We start from the raw sequence: 22739 nt of genomic DNA, 5'->3' as shown, positions 1-22739 counted from the left end.
GCTTTGAGTGAATTCTTCCAATTGAAGTTATTTGCAGCTCTCCAGGGAGCAGGCAACCAAACAGGGTTAACTGATTATATAATTTGCAAATATATAGGTTTCCCTTGGTCGTTTGTGCAAATCAGGATTAGACCGTGCATTATCAATTAATCACCTGCCCACTCACACACACACACACACACACACACAAGTGGCTCAGAGGAGTCAGCCAGTTGTCGGTGTTAGCTGGAACTCTACTGACATCTAGTGGTGAAGAGAAGTAAAATCCTGGTTGAGGCTATTCACATGTTTCTTCTTCTTATGATTCCTTGTTGATGATGCTGAAACGTAGATTTACATGAATTACAAACCTTTTCTGAGTGATATCATAATAGTTTACCAGTTTAGTCAGCTTTGATATAGTTACTTCATATTTTTTTGCTGTTTTCTCTCTACATATTAAGGATACTCACAAAAAATAGGAGTCCCAGTAGGAATATTATAGGAATATTATAGTAAGACCACAGAAGGAAAAAAATAAAAACACCATTAAGTGCAATACAATCACTGTGAACTTACAATTGAGTGATTTTTCAAGGTTATAAGGGTTATAGCCAATTTATCAGCATCAAATATTAATTAATTAGTGTTTCCCGTTGTCAAGCAGGAGCGCACTTGACGTTGCGTGCCTCCTTGACAGGGATGCACGGCACTTCCGGGTTTGGCCGTGAGGAGGAGAGGCGTTGTGGGCGCAGCATCCAGAGATACAAAGAAAAAGAGCGACAATGGCCGATATATCGCTGTATCTCACCAACGTTAATGTGTCGATAGGGCAAAACATGGACGTGGATCAGGTAGGTGAAACAGCGCCGTCGTTACGATTCTCTCGTGTCTTAATTTTGTCGCCGCGCGCATCAGTAACACCTTTGTTTACTGTGTGTGTGTGATGTCGCTTAGAGGCAGCCAGCTTGTTCTCCAGTTGTCAGCTGTGTCATGTCGGTCTGGCTTATTATGATTTACACTGCAAATGGAAATGCATTTTTTCTGGACAGTGCAACCAAGAGCTTGGTGGATAATGGAAGCTAATTTGTTGTTTATTTATAATTGGCTAACTGGCATGTTAATTAGGCCTAAACATTCAACAGACCAAGCCATTCAACAGTGCTTTTTCGTTCACAGTATCTCATCTTGATCTCACATTTAATGGACTGACTCCCTTTAGAAATTGTCCAACAAAAATGCCATTATGACACTCTCTCTCTCTCTCTCTCTCTCTGTCTCTGTTTGCTTGTAATATCTTGTCAGTGTCAAAGCCCAAACCTGGGCAAGGACTTTGAGAGCGTGGAGCTGGGAGAGCTGGAGAAGAGAGAGGAGCAGCAGGAGCAGAGGGAGAAAGCTCCTCGCCGGATCATCCATTTCTCCAGCGGGGAGACGATGGAGGAGTACAGCACCGACGAGGAGGAGGGCGACGACAAGGAGCCGGAGAAGAAAGACCTGCTGTCCGCCCCGGTTGATGCGGTGAGGGTGAGGAATGATGGAGGGAACGGGGGGGGGGGGGGGGACAGAGTGTGTGAGTGTATGCCGGAGGGTGAATGAGGAACAGTGTGTGTGCATGAATTTGTGCATTTGAGCATTGACATAAATGATTCAGCATGAGAATATGTATGTTGCATGAATCTAATCCTTCTCTAATTTATCTTCCCTTCGAATGTCCATTCTAAGTTTCATCTTGGATGTTTCCCTTCTTTATGTTGCAGTCGAAGATGACCTGGGGTCCATTCTTCTGGTTCCACATGTGGAGAGCCGCCACATCCACCATCTCAGGTCAGCTGGAGAAAAAGTCTGTTTGATCTGGTTATTGTCTAAAAACCATGTGGACTCATGCAAAGTCCTTACATATTTCTTATCACAAAATCAACGCCAAAGTTCAGATTTATGAAAAATTTCCCTGTCTCAAAATGGGCCATATAGGGATTGTCATTGATACATTGTAATGATATTTCATAATATATCAGTGAGAGGGCTGTAGATCTCAAAAATTGATGGCCAGATGTAGATGAAACCTGAATGAGTGATGAATCTCAATATCCGGCATTTAAAAAGTTAGCAGAGAACTTGGAACAAGGATATGCAATTTCTCATAAAGATGAAAAGCTACTTCTTGCTACTCTTTTAATTTCCAGAAATATTGTATCATACATAATGGAAACTATAAGTGTCATCACTGATTGGTCCCAACGAAGTGCTTCAACTGTTTCCACTTTCTGCTGTTCCACTTCCTCATTTCTCTCTTGCAGCCTGCGACTACCTGGGGGAGAGGATGGCCTCCCTCTTCGGCATTACATCAGCCAAATATCAGTATGCCATTGATGAATATTACAGGATGAAGAAAGAGGTATGTGATCATGACCAGGTGCTGGGAAGCTCTGTAGTATAGAGGCCTACATGTTAGTAACATGTGTCTCAGGTGTTGTGTATTTGCTAACCAGCTGAACACACTCCCTCCTGATCTCCCCGCATCAGAAGGAGGAAGAGAACGAGGAGAACCGCTTGTCAGAAGAGGCGGAACGATCCTTCGACCAATTACAATCTCAGGAAGACGAGGACGAGCCGATCACCATGACGGACCAGCCCGAGGTCGCCGCCCCCCACCCTGACGTGACCTATCAGGTCGAGAATGAAAACCACGCGCCTTCGGCTACCATCAGAGTCCCCGCTATCGTCACAGCCACCTAACCATCCCCAGAAATGGACGTTCACGCTTTAATGTCTGTTTTTTTGACTTGTTAAAGAAGGAACACCATCTTGTTTCACCAAGCACTGTTTGGTTTTGTGTAAGACACAGCTTTAGGTGGGCGGTGCTACTGTATTGTGGTTCCATGGCAAGGACAATAGTGGTGAAATTACTTTTTTGTCTACCAAGTGTCCCTCTGCAGCGGTGTAGCAACTGATAATGTAATAAATTGCTAGATGATGTCTTCAGACCCTTATAATTAATACATTACATGGGGTGTGACATTAAAAAAATATAATAGCAGTCTGAAAATGGTATTAAGTTATCCACGGTATTACAATAACAGGTTTTATTACATTTTTGACCCATTTAAAGGGACATTTTATTACATTTTGGCCAGTTATTACATTGTGTGGCACATATTACATTATCAGTTGCTACAAGCAGCCTTCCATTAATTAAAATGTTCTCTGTGGAGTGAAGATTTAATGTTCCTCCCCTGTGCCTCTGATGGACCAGACACTGTGCCTAAATCACCAATACAGCCAACTCAGTGCCAGACCTAGACCTAATACATATTTGGAAATTATTTCAAATGTTTGAAGTCTTGGAATAGCCCTTGATTCAGCTTAATAGATGCTTGAGCACCCTCAAAATTGAGTAAACGGCCTGCATCAAGAGCCCGATCAGGTTTTTTTTTTTTTTCAAATATTTGGAGCATATTCAATAGCTATTTTGCCCAGATCTGGTCAAAATGGTGCACTCTTGATACAAATAAAGCCTGTGGCTGCACCAAAGAGCTGATCATTTTAACACTAATATGTCCCTCACCTGTTTATTTGCTGTCTGTGTTAATGCCTATGAAGCTTGTGTCGCACTGAACGTCTTTGTGGAAGCACTGAACAGACACCATTTAGCCTTACGGACTTATTGGTTGTCAAATCATCTCTGGACCATGGGACTGATTGATATTTTGTTGAGAAACAATGAACAAAGGTTTCGGTTTTCTATGTTGCTCTTTTCATCTGCCTTATCTACTACCGACATAAGCTGTCATGATAGTAGATGCGGTATTTAAGCCTTTGATAATGGCAGGGAGCATTGTAAGTCAGCGTAACGAAATACAAACTTACATTTCTAATTGTTTTTATTACGATTTTTAATATTTATGTATTTATTTCACTGAACTGACTGAGCACTTATTTTAAACATGTTTTCTATTGTTTTGGTAAGTGACACCCTAATGAACTGTTAATAAAATCATAGTTATTGCTTAACTTTTTTACTTGTCTTTGTCTCCATTCATCAAAAGACATGACTTAGGATTCCTTGTGCGCATTGAATCGGTCTGTTTCATAGCTGCCAACACTGCTTTGTTTCTCAAGAGGTTTCCATTATGTTTAGGTTCCATTTTAACAGGATTTTTGAATAGGTATTAACAAGAAAAACAGGTCCAAATGGAAAATCCCGCCCTTATTTTCACAAGTCAATGTTGGCAGATATGCTGTCTTGTCTGTCTGTTGAAAGACTCATAGTGGTGGTACAGTTTGAGTGATGTGAGGGATTGTCTTTGTCAGTGGTAACAAAGAGCCTGTGTCATTCTGCACCCGGAGTGGTTTGAGGTCAGAGACCCTGTCAACTCGCTCCACAAAGCAGCCTTTCTCAGGTCCGAGTGGGCTTCTCTGGTCCAGAACGACCTCCAGAGCAGCCACGGCCTCACCACAGTGAAACATGATGTTCCAGCTCCAAAACGGACAACATGCAAAGTAATTATGGTATGGCATTATACTGGAGTGAACACACTGTACAGTAAACAGACTCATTGAGAAGGTGGTATGGCTAGGATACAGTGTGCTTGCTGAATATAGTGTTTTGGTTTGGTTTCACATTACAGAGTTTCCCCCGAACAATGGCTGCATTTTCACGGTGACTTGAACTTCGATTGCTGCAGTGGTTATATAAAAATTTGTATTATTCTTTTTATTTATCTGTCTGTTTATCCATTCATTTATTTATTTATGGGGTGTGCAGTGTCCTGCTCAATAGAACTTTATAGTAGAGCGTGACGTCGTGTTGTGGGAAAGAGCGGGTGGCATTGAAATATACTGTAGGTTGCTGGAGTCAAACTGACACACACACACACACACACACACACACACATCAGTTATCTGAAAAACAGAAAACAGAGCCCCCACTGTCTGTCCCTGCTGCTCATTCAGACAGTCTGGTCATTCAGGTAGAAAAATATATTAAAAGATTTGAAAAGGTGTGTTATCTTGCAGACACCTAAAAATCTTCCCAAGAGTACACATCACCAGCAAGATATGAAAGAAAAGCCTCTTTTTCTAGATTTCAAAATGTATTTATTTACTATATTGTTGAGATTCCCATTTAGTAGATCCATTTGCTACATTTTATACCACGTCATAGTGGTAGTGCCATGATCAGACTGCTCATTTCTAATACTCAGCTGTGTGTGTGTGTGTGCGTGCATGCATGCGTGCGTGCGTGCGTGCATGCGTGCGTGTCGGTGAAGTCAACCCATGCCACAGCCAGGCCGCACAAGGAAAGCCTTATAGCGTCCAGACAGACAGACAATGCCACCCACAGCCAGCCAGCACAGCCAAGTACACACAGAGTAATGAAACACTGGTTATAATTCACCATGTCAGTGAAAGAACCCCAGGATAGAGAGATAGGGCAGATTCCCTAATTATGTTTAGAATTTGAGATATAAATGATAAATGTTTTTGTATGAATGGAGATGTAAGCCTCAAGGCAAGGCCAAGTCGCAGTGTTTTTCCAGACGTAATTGAGAGAGCCTCTTCAAATCCTTGAAAAACAGCTCCTGGCTGTTTTTGTCTTGATTATTTATTAATTAGCTTTTCATTCAATTATGTACACTTTCAAAGCCCCAAATGGGATTTTCTTTTCTGATTGCATGGGTTTTGTGTGAATAGATTTTTGAACAGTTGTTTGTTCACAAAAGCTGCCAAATTTAAGGTATCAGGTTACGCTAACAGGTGGGGCTTGGCTGGGTTGAATAGGGGGAATAATTCATCTTAATTGCTCCCAGTAGGAAAATCACTTTTTGCTGCTCCCTTCTACAGGGAGGTCAGAGGTCAGGATCAGCTGCAGAGCAGTGACCCTGGAGCTGGTAGGCATTCAGTATGTTGCTCAAGGACACTTCAGCAGTGTGAATGCTCGGAGGGCTTGAACTCTGGTGGAAGGACAGCCTCCGTACCTACTGTGCCACCATGCTGCCAATAACAGAGCCACATTCAGTCCCTCAGTGAAACAGAAGGCTGTTCTCTGTATAATTTATAGAATTGGAATTCAGGAGTTGCATCAGCAGGTGGAGGCAGCTCTAAAATCCTTTAGTGTGGGAGGCTTTAAAGGCCTGATCGAGCTCTGTTACTGTTTATATTCTTAGATCACTTAGCATAAGCCATGTAATATACCTTATAATGTCAGATGCTGCTGAGACACACTGAGAAGTGGACCTACAGTCAGGGAGAAAAACACACTACAGTCCCCCACACATAGATCCTCATCCAAAACACATACAGTATTTTTATGTTTTTGGTGGACCAAATCTAAACATCTATTTTGTTTTTTAACATGACATGACAAACATCATGTCATCTTAACAAAGAAAATGTATGTGTCCAAAGTCAACAGACTAATAATGTATATAGAAAGAAAGGCTGGAAGCATGAATACCTTTATAATTAGCAGGTATAAAAGGAGACTGGAAGCATTGCTACTGAGCGTGAGTTAGCTGTACCCCACATGTACCCACATAGTGCTTGTGTATCTATATGGCCCATATACTCCTACTGTGTGGTCTATGTAGGCAGACATCTCTAGTAATTCAATTTGACTAACTATATTTTCAAGCAAAAGAGCCAAGTAATGTTGTTTAGTATCTGTCCAATTAATGTTCTACTCTGTCATCAGGAAAACTCAGTCCAAATAATGTTACTTTAGCAGTGTCCCGTGAATCCACTAGAGGGTAGTATTGTATTTTAACAGGAGGAGAGACCAGATAGGGTTACTAAAGGCCAATCAGCCCATTGAAATGGAAACAGCGTGTGTGTGCGGAGCAGATTTATTTCATAGTACATCTTTTTTTATTTTATTTATGACTTCATAAATCAGATGGTACAACATTTGAAAACAATCACCCCTATTCTGACAAAAATAATTGGTAGGATGAAAATAAAAAACGGATTTTATCCGTTTGAACGGCTTCCTTCTGGGAGACTGTGAGACACACAACAGTCATCGGGCAATCAGTGATTAAGAGGGAAAATCCAGAGTTAAGGATTCACAATGCCATTCCTTGTGACTTAGTGTTTCACTGGTGAGTGTGTGTGTGTGTCTGCATTTACATTCGTGCACTCAATCTAGCCCGTGTAAAAGCGTGAGTCCCCAATTTGTGCTTGCATTTTCATGTGTAAACCCCCATGCCTGTGTGTCCACGCGCCGGCCCCTAATTGTCGGTTGCTTGAAGCATACCTGGAATATTTTGGGGAGGAGAGAGGCTTTGGGGAGTGTGGGTGGGGGCATGGAGTGTTTGCTGCTGTGGGGAGACCAGTTTAGCAAGCGTTTTCTCCTTTGACTCACTTAAAGGTTGCACACGAGTCTAACCACAAATCCCAGCAATGTGCCACACCACACCTGACTGCCATATGTGCTGGTGTGTCTGCTTTATGATTCATTAAGACAAACACGCAGTTTAGTCACTCACACCCAGTATGGGCGACATGTTACTCGGTTCACATACTATTTATACCTGCAACACGCCTTGCAGAACAACAGATCTGATACTTTGCTGCCTTTTGAACTAAGTTGGTTAATATAAAAGACCCTGGAAGCCTAGTGGCACGTTTGATCTCTACAATCTACTCTCCTCAGGCTGCAGAACAATAAAATTTGAAAAGACCAAAGATCAATGCAGCTTGGGGGAGACAAGCACATGAATGCAGACAGGCATGCAAACAGAGAGAGAGGGAGGGAGGGAGATGTGAAAAGGGTAAGAGGCAGAGAGAGCAGGACGGTGAGACATATAGAAAGAGCGAGGGAAGGAGGATGATGAGAATAGCAGCAGCCCCTGCGCTCTGGGCCTCAGTGGGGCCCTGTGCGTCTCAGACGAGGCAGGCCTGCTGAGGGAAGGGGATTTCCAGCGCTGCTCGGTCTCCCGTCTCACCCCCTAGCCCCTGCTTCCTCTCAGGGCTACAGCTTAAAAACACACTAAGAGCCTGTCTGCTGTGAGACAAAGCCGCTATGGCCAACACCGTCAGTCTGGAATGCCAGGCATTGTCGTTTTAGAGATGACAAACGGATTTACCACGTCCCTTTTGGGGGTGAAATGGAGTAGAATGTCTTGGATGGTGAAGTTTGGGTTTCTCTGCTGCAGAGCGTCAGGTTACTGTCATTTGCTTTGCATGCTATGTTGTGATATTCTGATGTTTTCAACTTTTCATACACCTCCTCCCTGGAGCATTGGCATCCTTGTTAGAATTCTAATTAAATCACATCCACAGCTCGCAAACCCCATAATATGAAAATCACCCCATGCCTCCATTCCCCCTCTGACTCAAACACACACATGCACACACACACACATACTGTATGTACATGCACAGAAAACCCCCTTGCCCTCTCCAGCAGTCCAACATCTCACCACCTCCATTATTTTACTTGGTGCTAACTGCTACAGTATGTTTTATTCATTTATGTTTGGTCTATTATGTTTTGGAACCAAGAGAGTCTCTTCTGCAAGACGTCTATTGCATGTCTCCTTAGACTTTGCAGTGTGGTCCTATTCACACCACAGTCACACTGACTGGCTGCACACAGTGCCCTTTATACACACACACACACACTCACACACACATACACACAAGCACACATGCACACACACAAGCACACACACAAATGCAGACACATGCATACACATTTGACTCTATGCTGTCAGAACATGTATCAATAAAGTAGCTGACAGACATGCAAACACATAGACACAGGCACACAGGCACACAGGCACACACACACACACTCACACACACACACACACACACACACACACACACACACACACACACACGCTGGGCCCTGGAAAGTCCCTGGCACTGCACTGCCTCCTATCTCAGCTGCAAGGGTGCTAGTACAGGTGGCTGCCAGAATGACAACAATCCTAAGACAACATGACCTGTGAATCTCCAACAGCTGCTCACACCTTGACTGACCTGCTGCTTGTTTGAATAAAGGTTGTGGAATTGAATGGAAATGAATTGAATTATGTCTTTTCTATGGGAATTATCAACATATTGGCTTCAATGCAGGGCTTGAAGAGAACACCAGCCTGTAGCTGGTAAGTCAGTTCAACTATGCTCTTTGGCAGGTTACCAGTGTGTGTTCAGTCATTCTCCTCTATTCTACAAACTACTTTGGCCAAAAATAAATTGTCAGTTGAAATGTTAAATCCAATAGTAGCCACTGTGCCTGAAAGTCTTAAAGAAACTATTACTGTAATGGTATTAATATTGCTTTTTATTGGTGACTGCATTGTGTTAATTTTTACTTGGGTATGTTTATATTTGGCAAAATTAATATAAATAATACATTGAAATTAAAAGTAATGTGAATGGTGGCCAATTTGTGAATTTTATTGAACTCAAGCATGAGAGTTTGAAGTAGAAAATAATCCATCTGTAGAATATTTGCGAATCTCTTTGCAGAAAAAAGTGCCCACAAGGTAAATGGAATGTGTGAGTCAGCCGTGGAGGGTTCAACTCTGTGATCAATAGAAACAACAGAGAGCATCTCTTGTTTATCAATGGTTTGCTGTGAGTGTCATGACTCAGCTCCTGTTTACCAGCAGATACAGTGTCCTTGATCGCAATCTCTCACCTTGTCTCACCTGGTCACTGGTGAAGACGGATAGTAGCAGTTTGTCAAAACTCATAGTGAAACTGAGCGGATTTTTCTTCATATATCAGTGCCTGAAATCAAACTAATCTCAGACTTACTTGCATGTTAGACCAACATATACTGTATCTCGTAGATCTATGGAGTCAAAGTAATAATGTGCATTCACAAGGTAAAAAAAAAGAAAAAAACAGAATTAATATGGTAGTATATATGTAATGAGGTAATAATAATTAAATATATGCGTCTGTCACATTTGTCTTAAAGTGACCTCTTGGACTACGCCTCACATGTCATTTCCTCTTGCGCTGATTACTTTGGCCTTTTGACTTTGTCTGAGAAACCTTGACTGGTCAGTGAGTGTTTTGTTTTGCAGGGTGGAGGCCTGCTCCCTTTTTGAGAATGGCTTATGTAACTGTGGGTCAGAGTGAAACGGTAGTGAAACATCCTCTTTAGTATAATGTGCATGGGCGTAGTGTGGGACTGTAAAGGACATGCAAGCCCAAACATATATGCTTTAGGTACTTTCCTCTCTAAAGAGAAGCCCCCCAGTCAATCACTCATGTTCTGCAGTCCGATATTCTGTACTGGGGTGGGTGTGAATTCGGTTTGAAACAAGGCAGCAGTAAACATGTCGTCCCCCTGTGGGCCAATATGTCACTGTGGTTTTTTTATTGTGTGGGACAGGAATAACTGAAAGGGAGCCGTGACTCAATGGACTGTGCCTTTTGAAGTAGTCTTTTTTATTTAATCATTCACAGATAACAAGAAAATATAAAAGAACAGGGAGAATTAAAGAAACCTAGAAAAGCTAATCCTGTGGTTTACAGCTGTCTTCCAATAAATCAGGGAAAAATAACAAAAAGCAGACAAACAAATAATCAGTAGCACTTGTTATACTCTGTTACAGCTAAAAAGAATGGGGAAGTGGTGTCGTCTTCTATGTCAGAGGACAAGCACGGTACAGATTAATTGCAACTGGACTGGTTTTAATGAGTGTGATTATGTGGTTAAGTTTGGATGGGAAAGGGATTGTGAAAAACTGTTGCTAAAACCAACCAAATATGGAAAAGGTTGAATTTTCAAGTCTGTTATGTATAAATGCAAATACATTTTGTAGGGCCACTTGCATTGTCTTGTCTTGGTGGCATTTTGTGGGGCCTCATGAGGAATGCAGTCACTCCTTGGGCAAATAAGTAAACAATGAAAAAGCCTTAGGGGGGAAAACTGTTTTTCAAGAAGCTAAAAACGGCATACATTGGCATGCATTGATGGTCATGGAGGCAAATTTGTAGGGGATGGCTGGATATGTGCACCACATTTCATGTCATTAAAACTTGTGGAAGATATGACTGGTTTATTTTTTAATTTTTATTTTGAAAATGCTAGAACGCAGTACTGAGATGCATAATTTCTTCTTTCTTTCTTTTGGAGTCTGAGATATTGCATGTAATGGATGGATGAACAAACAAATGAATGAATGGCCAGAGACTGATCCATAGTAGCCTTCATTGTATGGGACAACTAGACTTAGACAGGGGGGTGGAAAAGGATGGCATCCATCTTGTTAACACTAAATATGTAATGCATAGTGGGCCTAAGTAGCTCAATGGATTGATTATGGCTCTGACGTTGCCAGAGTTTGGGGGTTTGATTCTCACTGTTGAAAAAGAAAAATGATCCATGCTCAGAAAACGATGTTTGGGAGCCTGCACACTGAGGAAGGCCTAAGATGCTAAGAGCCATTCCATCTGTGTTGTGCAGTGTTTTAAATATATTTTGTATTGATGAAAGAATAAAAAATAAAAAAAAATCTGGAAATGGGTAAAGTGTTTTTCTTCTACTCCATTGGTTCTACTCCCTAAAAAAAAATTCTGTGTTTTTTCCCCACTCACAGCTGTTGTTATTTCCACTGAAGCCACCCATAAAAAAGTATGCTGTTATGGCACTTTAAGGCACTTTGGATAAAAACATGTGTTGCGCGCCACAGAGGGATTGCGTGCTGGACAGTCACCTACTCCGGTTGTAATTGTGCACCAAGACGCTGTATCCAATTCACATACAGCAAGTATGTACACGTAAATAAACTTTTGAGCCAGATCCAACCGAGTAGCTAACGCAAATCAAACAGGTGGCAGGCAGCTCAGATAGTAACACACAAAATGGATTGTTAGGATACTCATGGGTGAGAAACTAGTAAAACAAGGTGTTTACTGTCAATTTGAAAGGATATACTGTAAATAACACAAAAGGAAGTGGCATGTGCATTAATCAGCATTTCATGAGAAATCCCATTTGATATACCAGAGATGGATTTAATGTCAGATCTAAATGTAATCCATGTTAATGGCAGGTGCAAAAGGGCCCAAAGAGCCAGAAACAGCCCATCAGGACAATGAGGAGCACCTGAGCCCATGACCTTTACCTTTATCTTCCTGTTTCAGTAGCTGCTGGCAGATGAGCCTCTGGACTGAGCCCATGTGCAGAAGGCACCACACAAAGCCCAAAAAAGCCTGAAAAAAGGCTATTTATTTATATATTTAGACTGTTGGACTGTCTCAAAAGGGGAACGTTTACCCTGGTATTGATGGTGTACTTTTCTTTCTGTTATCTGAGTGCTGAAACATGGACAGAAGGATTGTCTCCAGTGTCTTTCCATTAAAAAGACATGTCACATGTTATCATGCCAACAATGAGAAGACAGTGGTCCTTTCTCAATTTGTGTTCTTCTGTCCTCACATTTGGCAGAATTACTAACAGCCAAAGCATGACTCCAAATTAAAAGAACGCAAGGACGGAGGACAGATGAAGATCCCAGAAGTTTACTTGCCAACTGACGATGCATCAGATGGTGACATGACCAACAAAGTACGAAGCTCCAACATTCGACACATCATGTCCAAAAAGCGTTATAGTCTATGGTACAGAGCTGGCTGAAACAGATGGGAAAATGAGTAGCTGTGCATCTTAATTGATCGCACGCGGCGTCAATCACACAGCCCATCTCAAACTGTAAAGATGTTACTTTACAGATGTACTTACTTTCATGAGAAGATTGTTCTCTCCAAGACAACTTCGGAAGAACTTTCTCCACAAGTATCGACTTGGCATTGTTGAATTTGATAGTCAGCCAGTGTCTTACTACACCCCCTATTGACCTAAACTGATATGACACACATATGCACACACACAAACACAAACACACACACAAACACATCCAAATATTCAAAATGCACATAGTACACGTACTGTACATGTGCACGTGCAGATAAGGTGTACAAAAGCGTAAAAGTGTCTCAAAAGTAAAAGCTTGTCAAAAGTGTACATACAGTATTTGCTGAGAGGTAAATACACAACCACAAGAACATACTGTATATGCACACAAACACAAGATAACACACAGGCCATTCCAGCCAGGACATGTTACTTGTGAAGCCTCACATCCCCAAATTACTTCATTTTCTCTACACCCACATCTTCACGCTTTATCTGTTCTTTCAGCGCTAAGCCTTATCTTTGAATGCCTAATTACGCCGGATCACTCTTGAAATCTCATGTTTATTTGCTCTCCCTAGAGAAACAGATTACAGTCAGACAGAACATCAGTCCCCGGAGAAATGAGAGAATGTGAAAATGTTCAACTCAGCGGCGACCGCAAAGAGGCCGAGCTATTGACGTGCATCTCAGCGTGTATCGTTCTCAATCAGAACATCTTGTCCAGAGTCTTTTAAAACGCTAATGAAAGGAACTCCAAACATCCTGCAGGAGAGGAAACTCCCTGTCTTTTGTTGTCCTCTGGCCAACCCACGCAGCAGCAAAACAATAGATATTTTTAGCCCAGGTAGTAAATTTAACCCACTTACCAGAACCGTTGAAGTGAAATTGCTATTTACATTTTTTTGGGACTGTACTGGCTTTTTTGCAGCAAGTACAAGCTTGTCTCCTTTTTTCTAGCTGTTCCAACAAATCACTTGTGGTTGAAATCTTTGCATTTTTCCTTTGCCATTGTGAGGACACATGGGGTGAGGTGTGTTCAAAGCCCGCCATACCCATTGCAGCTTCATAGCTAAGTGCTTGTTATACAGTACACACACACAGAACTGTATATTTACATAAAGAGTTGGCCCTTTTATCTTCTCTTTTAATTTCCTCAACACAAAAGGATCCCACACCCATGGAGTCGCTACCAGACCGGCCTGTTTGTCCGTCTGTGGGGAAACAGTGCATGACACATGGAGGGAAATATGGGAGGAAGGACTGAGGGAGGCAGTCAAGTAACTCATTGTCCCAACTTTAGGATTCAGTGGACAAAATATAGGGAGACATACAGCGAGAGAGGAATTCCCCCAGTAAGTTCAAACGATTGCAGATGTGTGCCTGGCCGACTACTACTACACACAGCTGGGCCAGAAGCCTTCCCCTCTCCCTCCCCTCCATCCTCCCTCCTCCATGTCTCTTCTCTATAACACTGCCCTCTGCTCTACCCTGGAAAAGCAATTTAGAAGAACACATGGCCGTTGTAAACTACTCTTCACCGTCCAGCCGGGCAGTCAGTTCACCGGCTGCAGACCCAGAGCGATGGGTGTATCACGGGAGGCCTGAAAAGCCCATTAGCTGGCGGCTGGGAAGGAGCTGGCGGAGGGAAAGTTTGGGGGATTTCAGAAGGGAGAGCTGCAGCCTCTGAATCGGGAAGTAAAAGTGCTACTGGAGGTCACGCAGTAGTCTGCCGCCGCTGTGAAACTGCGCTTCTCGCATACTGCAGGGTTTGCAGAAAAAAACGACAAAAACAAGATATAGCTTTGTACCGAATACGATTACATTTTCTGTAATACACAGAGTCCATATGTCCTTTCAGTTTAACTCCAAAAAAAGGCTAAAGTGTAAAAGAGAAGTAAGGGTGAGTGAGCACGTGTTTGTGGGCAGTATGGAGAACAGCATGCCTTCCTCCTTAAATCTATAAGCCTTGCACAGGGGAATTCACTAGCCACTCATAATATTCCATAACTGAACTGAAATCACTTCCACTATTAATGTCACAAACAATGTGACAATGTGACATCTCATCTGATATGCGCTTGCTGTTTACGTTCTCATAAGGAGACATGTGCACCTGAACCAGAAAGACTTGTTTGTGCTCACATGCACGCTCCTCAGACGACTGGCCGTCCACACAGCACAGCCAAGCTGGAGACGAGCTGTGCGCATGTGCACGCACACACGCTAGTGGGAAATTCCCAGCAAAATTCCGCTCTAGCAGTCCCTCTGCGAGCACATTCCTGTGTTTTTCACAACATCTCACTGCTGAAATGAAAGCTGAATTTACGGTTGTGGAGCAGTTTTGAAGATCTAGCGTAGCCCCAAGCAAGCAATAAATCTTCCTAGATCGAATATGTTGCATGTAAGCTTATATCCCCGCCAAAGTCCCTTGTTGCAGTTCCCTTTGGAGACGTGGAGGAGCATGAAAGAATAGAGTAGAAAGGAGAAGGAGGGGGAAGAGGTGTTCATCTCAAAGGATTAAGAGAAAATGCATTCTATAGGTTTTATGGACTGTCTTCCAAAAATGTGTTTGTAGTGTTTTACTAAACCCTCAGAAAATACATAATTTGTTCTGTGTTTTGTCAAATAATTAACTGGGTCACACTTTAAAATAGACAGTAAATAACTGGTGTGTATAGCCAAAACACAAAATAGCATCATGACTGTTACAGCTATTTAATACTCATATCAACTGTTGCAATTTACATTGGAGCAGTTTTCTCACTCCAAATTCCCCTACCATTCCCTGCTTTGACCTATTCACTGATGCTTATTATACATCTATCTAATCCAGTCTGACTATCTAACATAACCAAATAAGGTCGATGAGGAAATTTTTTCCTCTTGCGGACAATTTAATCACTGAATTAATGAATGCATAAGTGTGTGTGAGAGGGGGGATTTTTATAGGCGTACAGTAGTGTGCAGCAAATGAGTCATGCTCTCTGGTGACTTAAGATCCTTCTCAATCGGCCTCCTAGCGCACCACAAGCATGCCCATCAGGCCATGGCCTTGCTCCAAGGTTGCCCACTGGTGGGTAACACACAAGTATCATTGTTCTTCCTAGTTTTTGACATATGCTGGTTTGATGTATCGCTTTCATCATCCCGAGAATCTAAGGCACTGTGGTCCATGTATGTAATGGTCCAAAGCACGGTTGGTTTGGCTGCCTCTGCATGGTACAGTTGGCAACGCTGCAACTCAGCAGGGTGTTCCCCCTCTTCATAAGCCCTCAGGAGATTAGTGACTTCTCCCCTCTGTTATTACTGAGCCACCAGGAACTACTGGTCTCTAAAATTACTCCATAGATGGATTTTCCAAGTTTTGGATTGCCCATCCCCCTTGAGCTGGAAAACCTCTCCAGTTTCCAGTCTGAGTGTATTACTTTCAGTTGCATCTAAGAGGTGCTGTGTCTTCAAACGTAATGAAGAAACATTACACTTATCAATGTGAAGAATTATTTTTTAAATTAGTCCTTAAATGGTGTCTTCAAAATCACTGCAAATGCTAAGTTTCATTGTGTCCTAAAAAGCAGTTATTTAATGTATCAGTTAACTAAATAAAATTGTTGCAAATATAATTAGTGTCTCTTCAAATGTCTTTCTACCCTTCCCCCATGCAGTAGTTTTGTCAAAAGCTCTTACTTTCTCTGGTTTGAGCTCAGCAAAGTGAAAGGCATGATCTTCAGAGCAGAGCAGAGCCGGAGGGTGAGGAGTAAAGCTGCACTCAGTGTCAGCGAGTGAGTAAAACCCTGCATGTCTGGTTTGCAGACAGCTATCAGATGATGGGTGTTAATGGTGTACATGATGAGATAGCTCAACATGAGGCATAATTTACTGTAGAGGATGATACGGCGAGCTGGGTATGAGGCACGGCTGACAAAGCTCACCAGTAGAACCTGATAGTTAAGGCCTGTCTGAATACGCCTGGCGTGTACCGAGAGACGCTCCGAAAGGTTCTCAGCCACCAAAAGAAAGAGAGAGAGAGAGAGAGAGAGAGAGAGAGACAGAGAAAAAGAAGAAGAGGGTTTGGGTTTCCTGCTGCCCTGTGGCACAGCAGAGCGAGACGTGTTTACTTCCTCAAGTGGTTGGCTTGTTGATGTGAACGTGAAGGTTAAGAGATGTTGTTTTTGTTCTTACAGTGCACATTAACTTTTGAAACCCTCATTTAGATGTTTCTCGAAAAAGTTGAACATGTTTTGTTGAAGTGTTTGAAGTCCTTTTGGGCCCAGTTCCTGTGGACTATGTAGGTTCAATAGCTTTTTCTGCTTATAGGCCTAGACTTTAATCCTCATATCCTACAGGACAGGTCTGTGGTGATTTGATATGAGGAAACGTGGGAGTAGGCTGGCTGGCTGAAGCAGCTACTGATCTCACCCACCACTCTGACGTCCAGGCATGTGGCTTTCTTTGCATATTTATATTTGCCATTTCATTTCAGGCTGTGAACAAACAGGGAGTGCATCTATTCTGAATCCAGGTAGCCTGACCACGAATGTCTTTTGTGTTGCGTCTGTCTCGGGGATTTCAAGCGCAGGTTATTTAAGGCCTTTTTTTTCATGCAACATTTATAGTAGGATATGTGGGTTAAAACCACGGATATCCCCCCCTTCCATGCCGGCCCTATTGTTACCGCAGGCACCTGTTCTTTCACATACTGTCATCGTTCAATCACACATAAGACCAGCCGATGCGGACCCAGTCAGCTATTACTCATTCATTGTTCATTCAGTCATTTCTTAGACTAAAATTTTTACTGGAAAAAGGGAGAGGTGGCGGCAAAGGAGAGATGAAGTCGTTTCAGAAAGGAGAGGCAGAGATAATGAGTTAAGGTCAAGTTACTGTCACTACTCTTTTTCAGTCTCTCTGAACTTTACCATACATTTCTAATTATGATCATGATAACCTTACACCCAGACATTTGCTATGTGAATACTGGCCGCTATGCAAAAGAAAGCTCTATTGGGCAATATAAGCATTGAAATAGTGTCTCTGATAGCTCTATTTTTCATTGTGTACACTGACATTGTGCTTCACCGGGGAATTTCAGAAACAAAGCAAGTAGAACAGGAGTCGAGAGGCAAAGGGAGAAAGCCATAACTTTCTAGCAATGCCACATCTGCTGTACATCTGTCTCTGACAAAAAGCAGAAAAGGCAAATGTCAAAGCACATAATCACTGAAGCTACTATCATGAGAAGAGCAAGTGTTATATTCATGTACACTGGCTACTGGCAGGCTCTTTGCTTTCAGCACATCCCTCTAAAGTTACCCCACACCAACCAGTGATCACTGTGTAATCTAAGTCCTCTGCTCACCAGCACCAGGTGAATTTTGGATAGGTTTAGATGATATGGCACCCCAAAAGGATCCAGTTGAAACAATGAAGCTGGGGTATTTCAACTCTAAACTGTGTTATCTAAGTGTTAAATATTTGATCTTTCCTTGTGTGAGACTCACTGATAATGATCTCGTGCCCTATTTTTAAGGTGCTACTTGGCATGATGCCCTGTGCAGGCAGATGTGGATATCAATTTATTTTTATTATTTTCTTAAATATTGCAGTAACCACATGTATAGCAGTGATTTCACTTTCATTGTGGTTTGTAAAACCTGGCTTGGGCTTGCACTTTTCTTTTCTCTGCAATGGTTAAAAAAGGAAAAGTTGTGTAAGTGCAGAGTTGTGTTTTGCTTTCCTAACACATAGCAGCTTAGAGTTTTCATTTTGAAAGTGATCTTGACAAAGTCCATAGAGTGCTGCTGACCTGCCTGTGTTTTTTTGTGGGTTTTTTTCAAAGTCAACTCAGTTCTGTTTTCCCTGTTTTCTGGTGTCGGTAGGTCTTAACACATCCATCCAATATTTAGCTGGAAAATAATCACAGCACTGAGGGGTCATAAAAGGAAAGATATAACCTTAACAGTACGTGAACAGAGCTTGTGCCAATATGTGCCCCAGATACAGGCCAGGAGTGAAACTCCCTGGCAAACAGTTCAGTAAATAAAATGTGTATTAAAGTAGACTTGACCTAGCTGGCGCCGGCCCGACTCATCAACCCTACATACTGGGGATTTGTAGCTTCAGTAATACACATCTAGTGGAAAAAAATGATAACCCTGTTTACCTGTCTAAACACACAGAGCACACCGATGTGTTTGCCAGGTTGTGTAGGCAACAGTCTCTCTCAAACAAGTGAAGAGTTTGCTCAACTAAAAGTTTACTCACGGGTCAAACACCAATAATGTACAAAATTAGATCATGAGATCAGGGAGGGAGGCTGAGCTTGTTTCATCCATATTGTAATACAAGTGTAATTCCTTTGTTAACAGCCTAGCACCTGTTCTGTGCTGCAGAGTGTAAAAACCAAATAAATCTTATCTCTCCTCACTCCCAAAAGTACACTCATTGCATGCATGTTAATCTTAATCTATGTAAAGTCCCTGGGTGGTTTAGCTCAAAGGCCCCATGTCACTACACCATCCCACAGACGGGTGCACTCTGCTGCGTGTCTCTGTGTCGCATAACCAGCCACAGAAAAACAGAATTACAGGGTGCTAATGTATTTTAATTAAGTTTTAGATTTAACATTTAGGTCTAGTACCAAAGACAAAAACAATGTCCAGACAAGTACTGCATTATAATGGCAACACACCGTAGACTATAGTGTGCAATCATTTGTTCATTTGCAACCATGATAAACCACTAGATAGTTTACAAGGAACGACATCGGGCAACATATTCTGAGGAAGATGTGTGTAGTTAAAGGAGAACAGCTGACAGTATGATATTGTTATCGCAGACACACTCACTAAACATATCACTGTTGCATCACACATTACTTCAGTCCACTTCAGATAAGTCATTCTTGGAAGCTCCTGCGAGCGCTCAGAGTTTCTTAGAAACTGCGGTTAATGTACGACGCAAACATAAACGAGGTTAGATTCTTGTCTGTAGATATCATTTTGATTTTATGAATTCTTTTTCTTTTCTTTCATTGTGATGCGGTCTGGGGTTTTCTAGCAATGAATGAGCCAATTAGGCAACATGTAAATAAATGTATCTATTTATCTAACTCTGTTTGTAAAAGTTTTTAATCACTTTTAAATCACTTTTATCTTGTATTTTTAACTATTTATGGACATTGCTTTTTCTCTGTTTCTCTGACTCTCTTTGTTTTTTATGTGCATTGCTTTGTCTCGATATCATTGTAAATGAGGGCCAGCCCTCAATGATTCTCGAGTATAAATAAAGGTTGAATGAAATCTGGCTACTTGCACAGAGCCTGGTCTTTGACTGTTTAATTTGATTTTATTTGTATTTTAATGTCATGCAGCTCAAGTTGCCCCATCAACACAGCATTACAGAGCACTGAGCAAAAAAAATATGAAAAGATAAAACAGCCATTAAGGCCATAGTTCTAGCCTTTAAGCTCCATATAAAAGACAGTTCTGCAGATCTATGTCTCAAACTTCACATTGCATACAGAGTATAGGCAATATGTGACAATTGATATGCAACTGAATGCTTCCAAATATTCTGTTCACTACTATTTGTTAGTCCATCCTAGGTTATGTAAATTAAGACTGGGAAAGTAACGTGAAAAATTAAGCAAAATGAGTCGATACGACTCATTTTTAATTTTACGATACGATTCACCGGAAGGCCTCATCATAGCAACACACTCTCAACAATGTTTCCCATATTGCGTAACATCTGAATTTGTGTGTTTGGAAAACATTAGCCAAACTGTGGCTTTGTAGAGTCAAAACGTATTCTGAGACATGGTGGAGATCCCCCCCACACCCCGAGAAGCTGGTCCCACGCCTTTCTAGGAGGGACTGGGGGTGGGGGTCTTTCTTTTTTTTTTTTTTTTAAATGTGAATACTGCTCTGATAAAGCATGAGTGAGTAATGCTTCAATAGAGCAAGAACAGAAGCAGGAAGAAGAGAGAACAGAGGTGGGGAGAGACAGGAAAGGGGGAGGACAGTGAGAGGTATCAGGACGGTGGGGCAAAGGCGTAGGTGGGGGGGTTTACTGTCTGTGTTCTGAAATATCAAAGCAAGGGAGGCACTTGCTTTTCAGCAACTTAACCAAAAAGTGTGTTTCACTTTTGTCTTTTGTCTTTTAACCTTTCAACCAAGACACCTGAAAACACTCTGACATGTGCCAAAAATGATACAGCCTGAAAATATGTTTGATAGATTATTGTTTTATGAAATTCAAGTCTCTAGTTCAACTCCTCCAAAGTGATTTAAAGGTGTCTTCCTTGTACAATGAACTTATAAATATGCTAAGGTACTCTTGAAACAGCAGCATGGCTCCAGACAACCTGGAGTTGTGAAATCCAAGCTTGGGCGCTCTTGTCTTTCCAAAGAAGCATGCTTTCTCAATCGAACTTCTTCTTAAACCTGCGGCGTTGTTTTGTGAGAAGGCATGCCTGCGGTTGAGCAGGAATAGACAAACAACGTTTTGCAACACTGGGTTTTGCATTAATTTTTGATGATTAACTGTTATTAACATACTTCAATAACAACCTGAGAACTTGCTGTGTTTTTAAACGGCCTCCTGCCACTGTATGTGAAATGTATTTTGTCAAGGCAGTAGAAGTTGTATTGCTAAGTTCAGGTGTGGCATTGCCCCTCCTGCAATTGAAACCAGTAGACACACAAATACACCAGCAAATGAACGCTTCTGCCCCTATTGTCTGAAGCACATGCTCTTTTGCATTGTGCATTGTATTGACATTCACCACAAGTTATTCTCTCAGCTGTCCTCTCATTTATAGTCTTAATGAATAAACTGTGTATTATTTTAACTGGCACCTATTGTTTAAATGATTGTGCCAAAGCCTGCCATCACACTCTTAGTAATGAAACAGCTCTTTATGAATGTCTGATTATATACAGTATATCCTCTGTCATTTTGCCCACTATACTTTTTATATTGCATTGCTGTATGGTTGTATATCTTCCCTTTTCTATTTGTATTTACCTTTTTACTGGTTTTTAGCTGTGTGCTGTGTCTCATTACTCATAACTGATTGGTCCCAGTGCCTGAGATTGAATCAAGTTTGTAACTTGTTTATGTATTTAATGGGGAGTGAGACATTATTCAGTTCTGTTCTACAATGAGTGTGTGATTTTTACATAATTAAGAAATGTGTGTCTCAATACAAGTATGAAAATGCGTGCCTGCCAGCCACTCCTGTCACTTGTGATTATCTTACTGAGTGTACAGTGGCGTGCTCACTCATTTATTTATTTTTTGTATGGGATAACGACGTGGCAATGAAAGACTGGGACTTTTTGCTATAATGCAATAATCATCAGGTAATTTCACAAGATAAGCCTAGTTGCCACCAAGGACGTGAAACAAATGTTCAACCTCACTTTCTCCTAATCACTGATGATCACTGATACCACACTGATCTGACTCACTCAGATCCTCTGAAAAAATAGACACAAATGGTCATAAAATACATCCCTGAGTCATTATCTAAATGCTGCTAGTAACTTATAAAGAGGAAGCAAACATCCTCTATTAAGTTGTATTACAGATACCTGGGACAAAAGGAAAATCCCTAATGACGCATGCACAGTCAATGAATGTTATAGCCAGACAGTGGGCCTGATTACATTCTGTTTCAGGAACAAAGATCCTTCCGTGTCATTCTTAAATAGCTAAATTATGGGAATTGAGAGCTCAACGACAACTTTGTGATCTAGTTCCCCAAGTAAAACCAAAAGTAGCCTATTCTTCCTTGCTCATTCCATTTCCAATGATTATCTTAATTTCCAGTTGGCATGGTGACAATTATGTGATGAGGAATAATTAGCCTATGGTAACATAAGACCAACTATAGTGTTAACCACCTGACAACCAGTCTGTAGGGCTCAAGTTTCATCAGGTTCACATTAGTATAGTGTTACACTATGGTTACACTATTAAGCGTTAGCTCACCCTTGCAGATTATGCAGAAATTCTGTTTATGTTGGAGTCTGTAGGAAGGGAAAGCAACCTATTTAGTATAGACTATATTAGTTATATAATAGCCTGT

General features: G+C 41.6%; 1 protein-coding gene across 2 annotated transcripts; it reads left to right on the top strand.

Annotated features, from left to right (window-relative positions):
- Nucleotides 1-703: 703 nt before the first annotated feature.
- On the top strand, nt 704-3906 carry LOC139931415 (protein FAM177A1-like). 2 transcript variants are annotated; one of them, XM_071924919.2, is made up of 5 exons: nt 704-833; nt 1285-1497; nt 1737-1803; nt 2277-2374; nt 2503-3906. In XM_071924919.2, the coding sequence occupies exons 1-5, from the start codon at nt 765-767 to the stop codon at nt 2713-2715; spliced, it is 660 nt and encodes a 219-aa protein (XP_071781020.2). In that variant the 5' UTR covers nt 704-764; the 3' UTR covers nt 2716-3906. The 2 variants fall into 2 exon arrangements, with proteins under 2 accessions (XP_071781020.2, XP_071781019.2); XM_071924918.2 differs by having other exon boundaries at nt 1285-1503.
- Nucleotides 3907-22739: the final 18833 nt, after the last annotated feature.

This window comes from Centroberyx gerrardi, chromosome 18 (genome assembly GCF_048128805.1).
Source record: "Centroberyx gerrardi isolate f3 chromosome 18, fCenGer3.hap1.cur.20231027, whole genome shotgun sequence".
NCBI classification, from domain to species: Eukaryota; Metazoa; Chordata; class Actinopteri; order Beryciformes; family Berycidae; genus Centroberyx; species Centroberyx gerrardi.
The sequence above is the reverse complement of the archived record's forward strand: the minus strand, read 5'-3'. Positions and strand labels throughout refer to the sequence as shown.

Coding starts and splice junctions, on each gene's coding strand:
- LOC139931415 (XM_071924918.2), top strand. CDS start 765: ATGGCCGATATATCGCTGTATCTCACCAACGTTAATGTGTCGATAGGG. Junction 834..1,284: donor AAAACATGGACGTGGATCAG/GTAGGTGAAACA, acceptor ATATCTTGTCAG/TGTCAAAGCCCAAACCTGGG. Junction 1,804..2,276: donor CGCCACATCCACCATCTCAG/GTCAGCTGGAGA, acceptor TCTCTCTTGCAG/CCTGCGACTACCTGGGGGAG.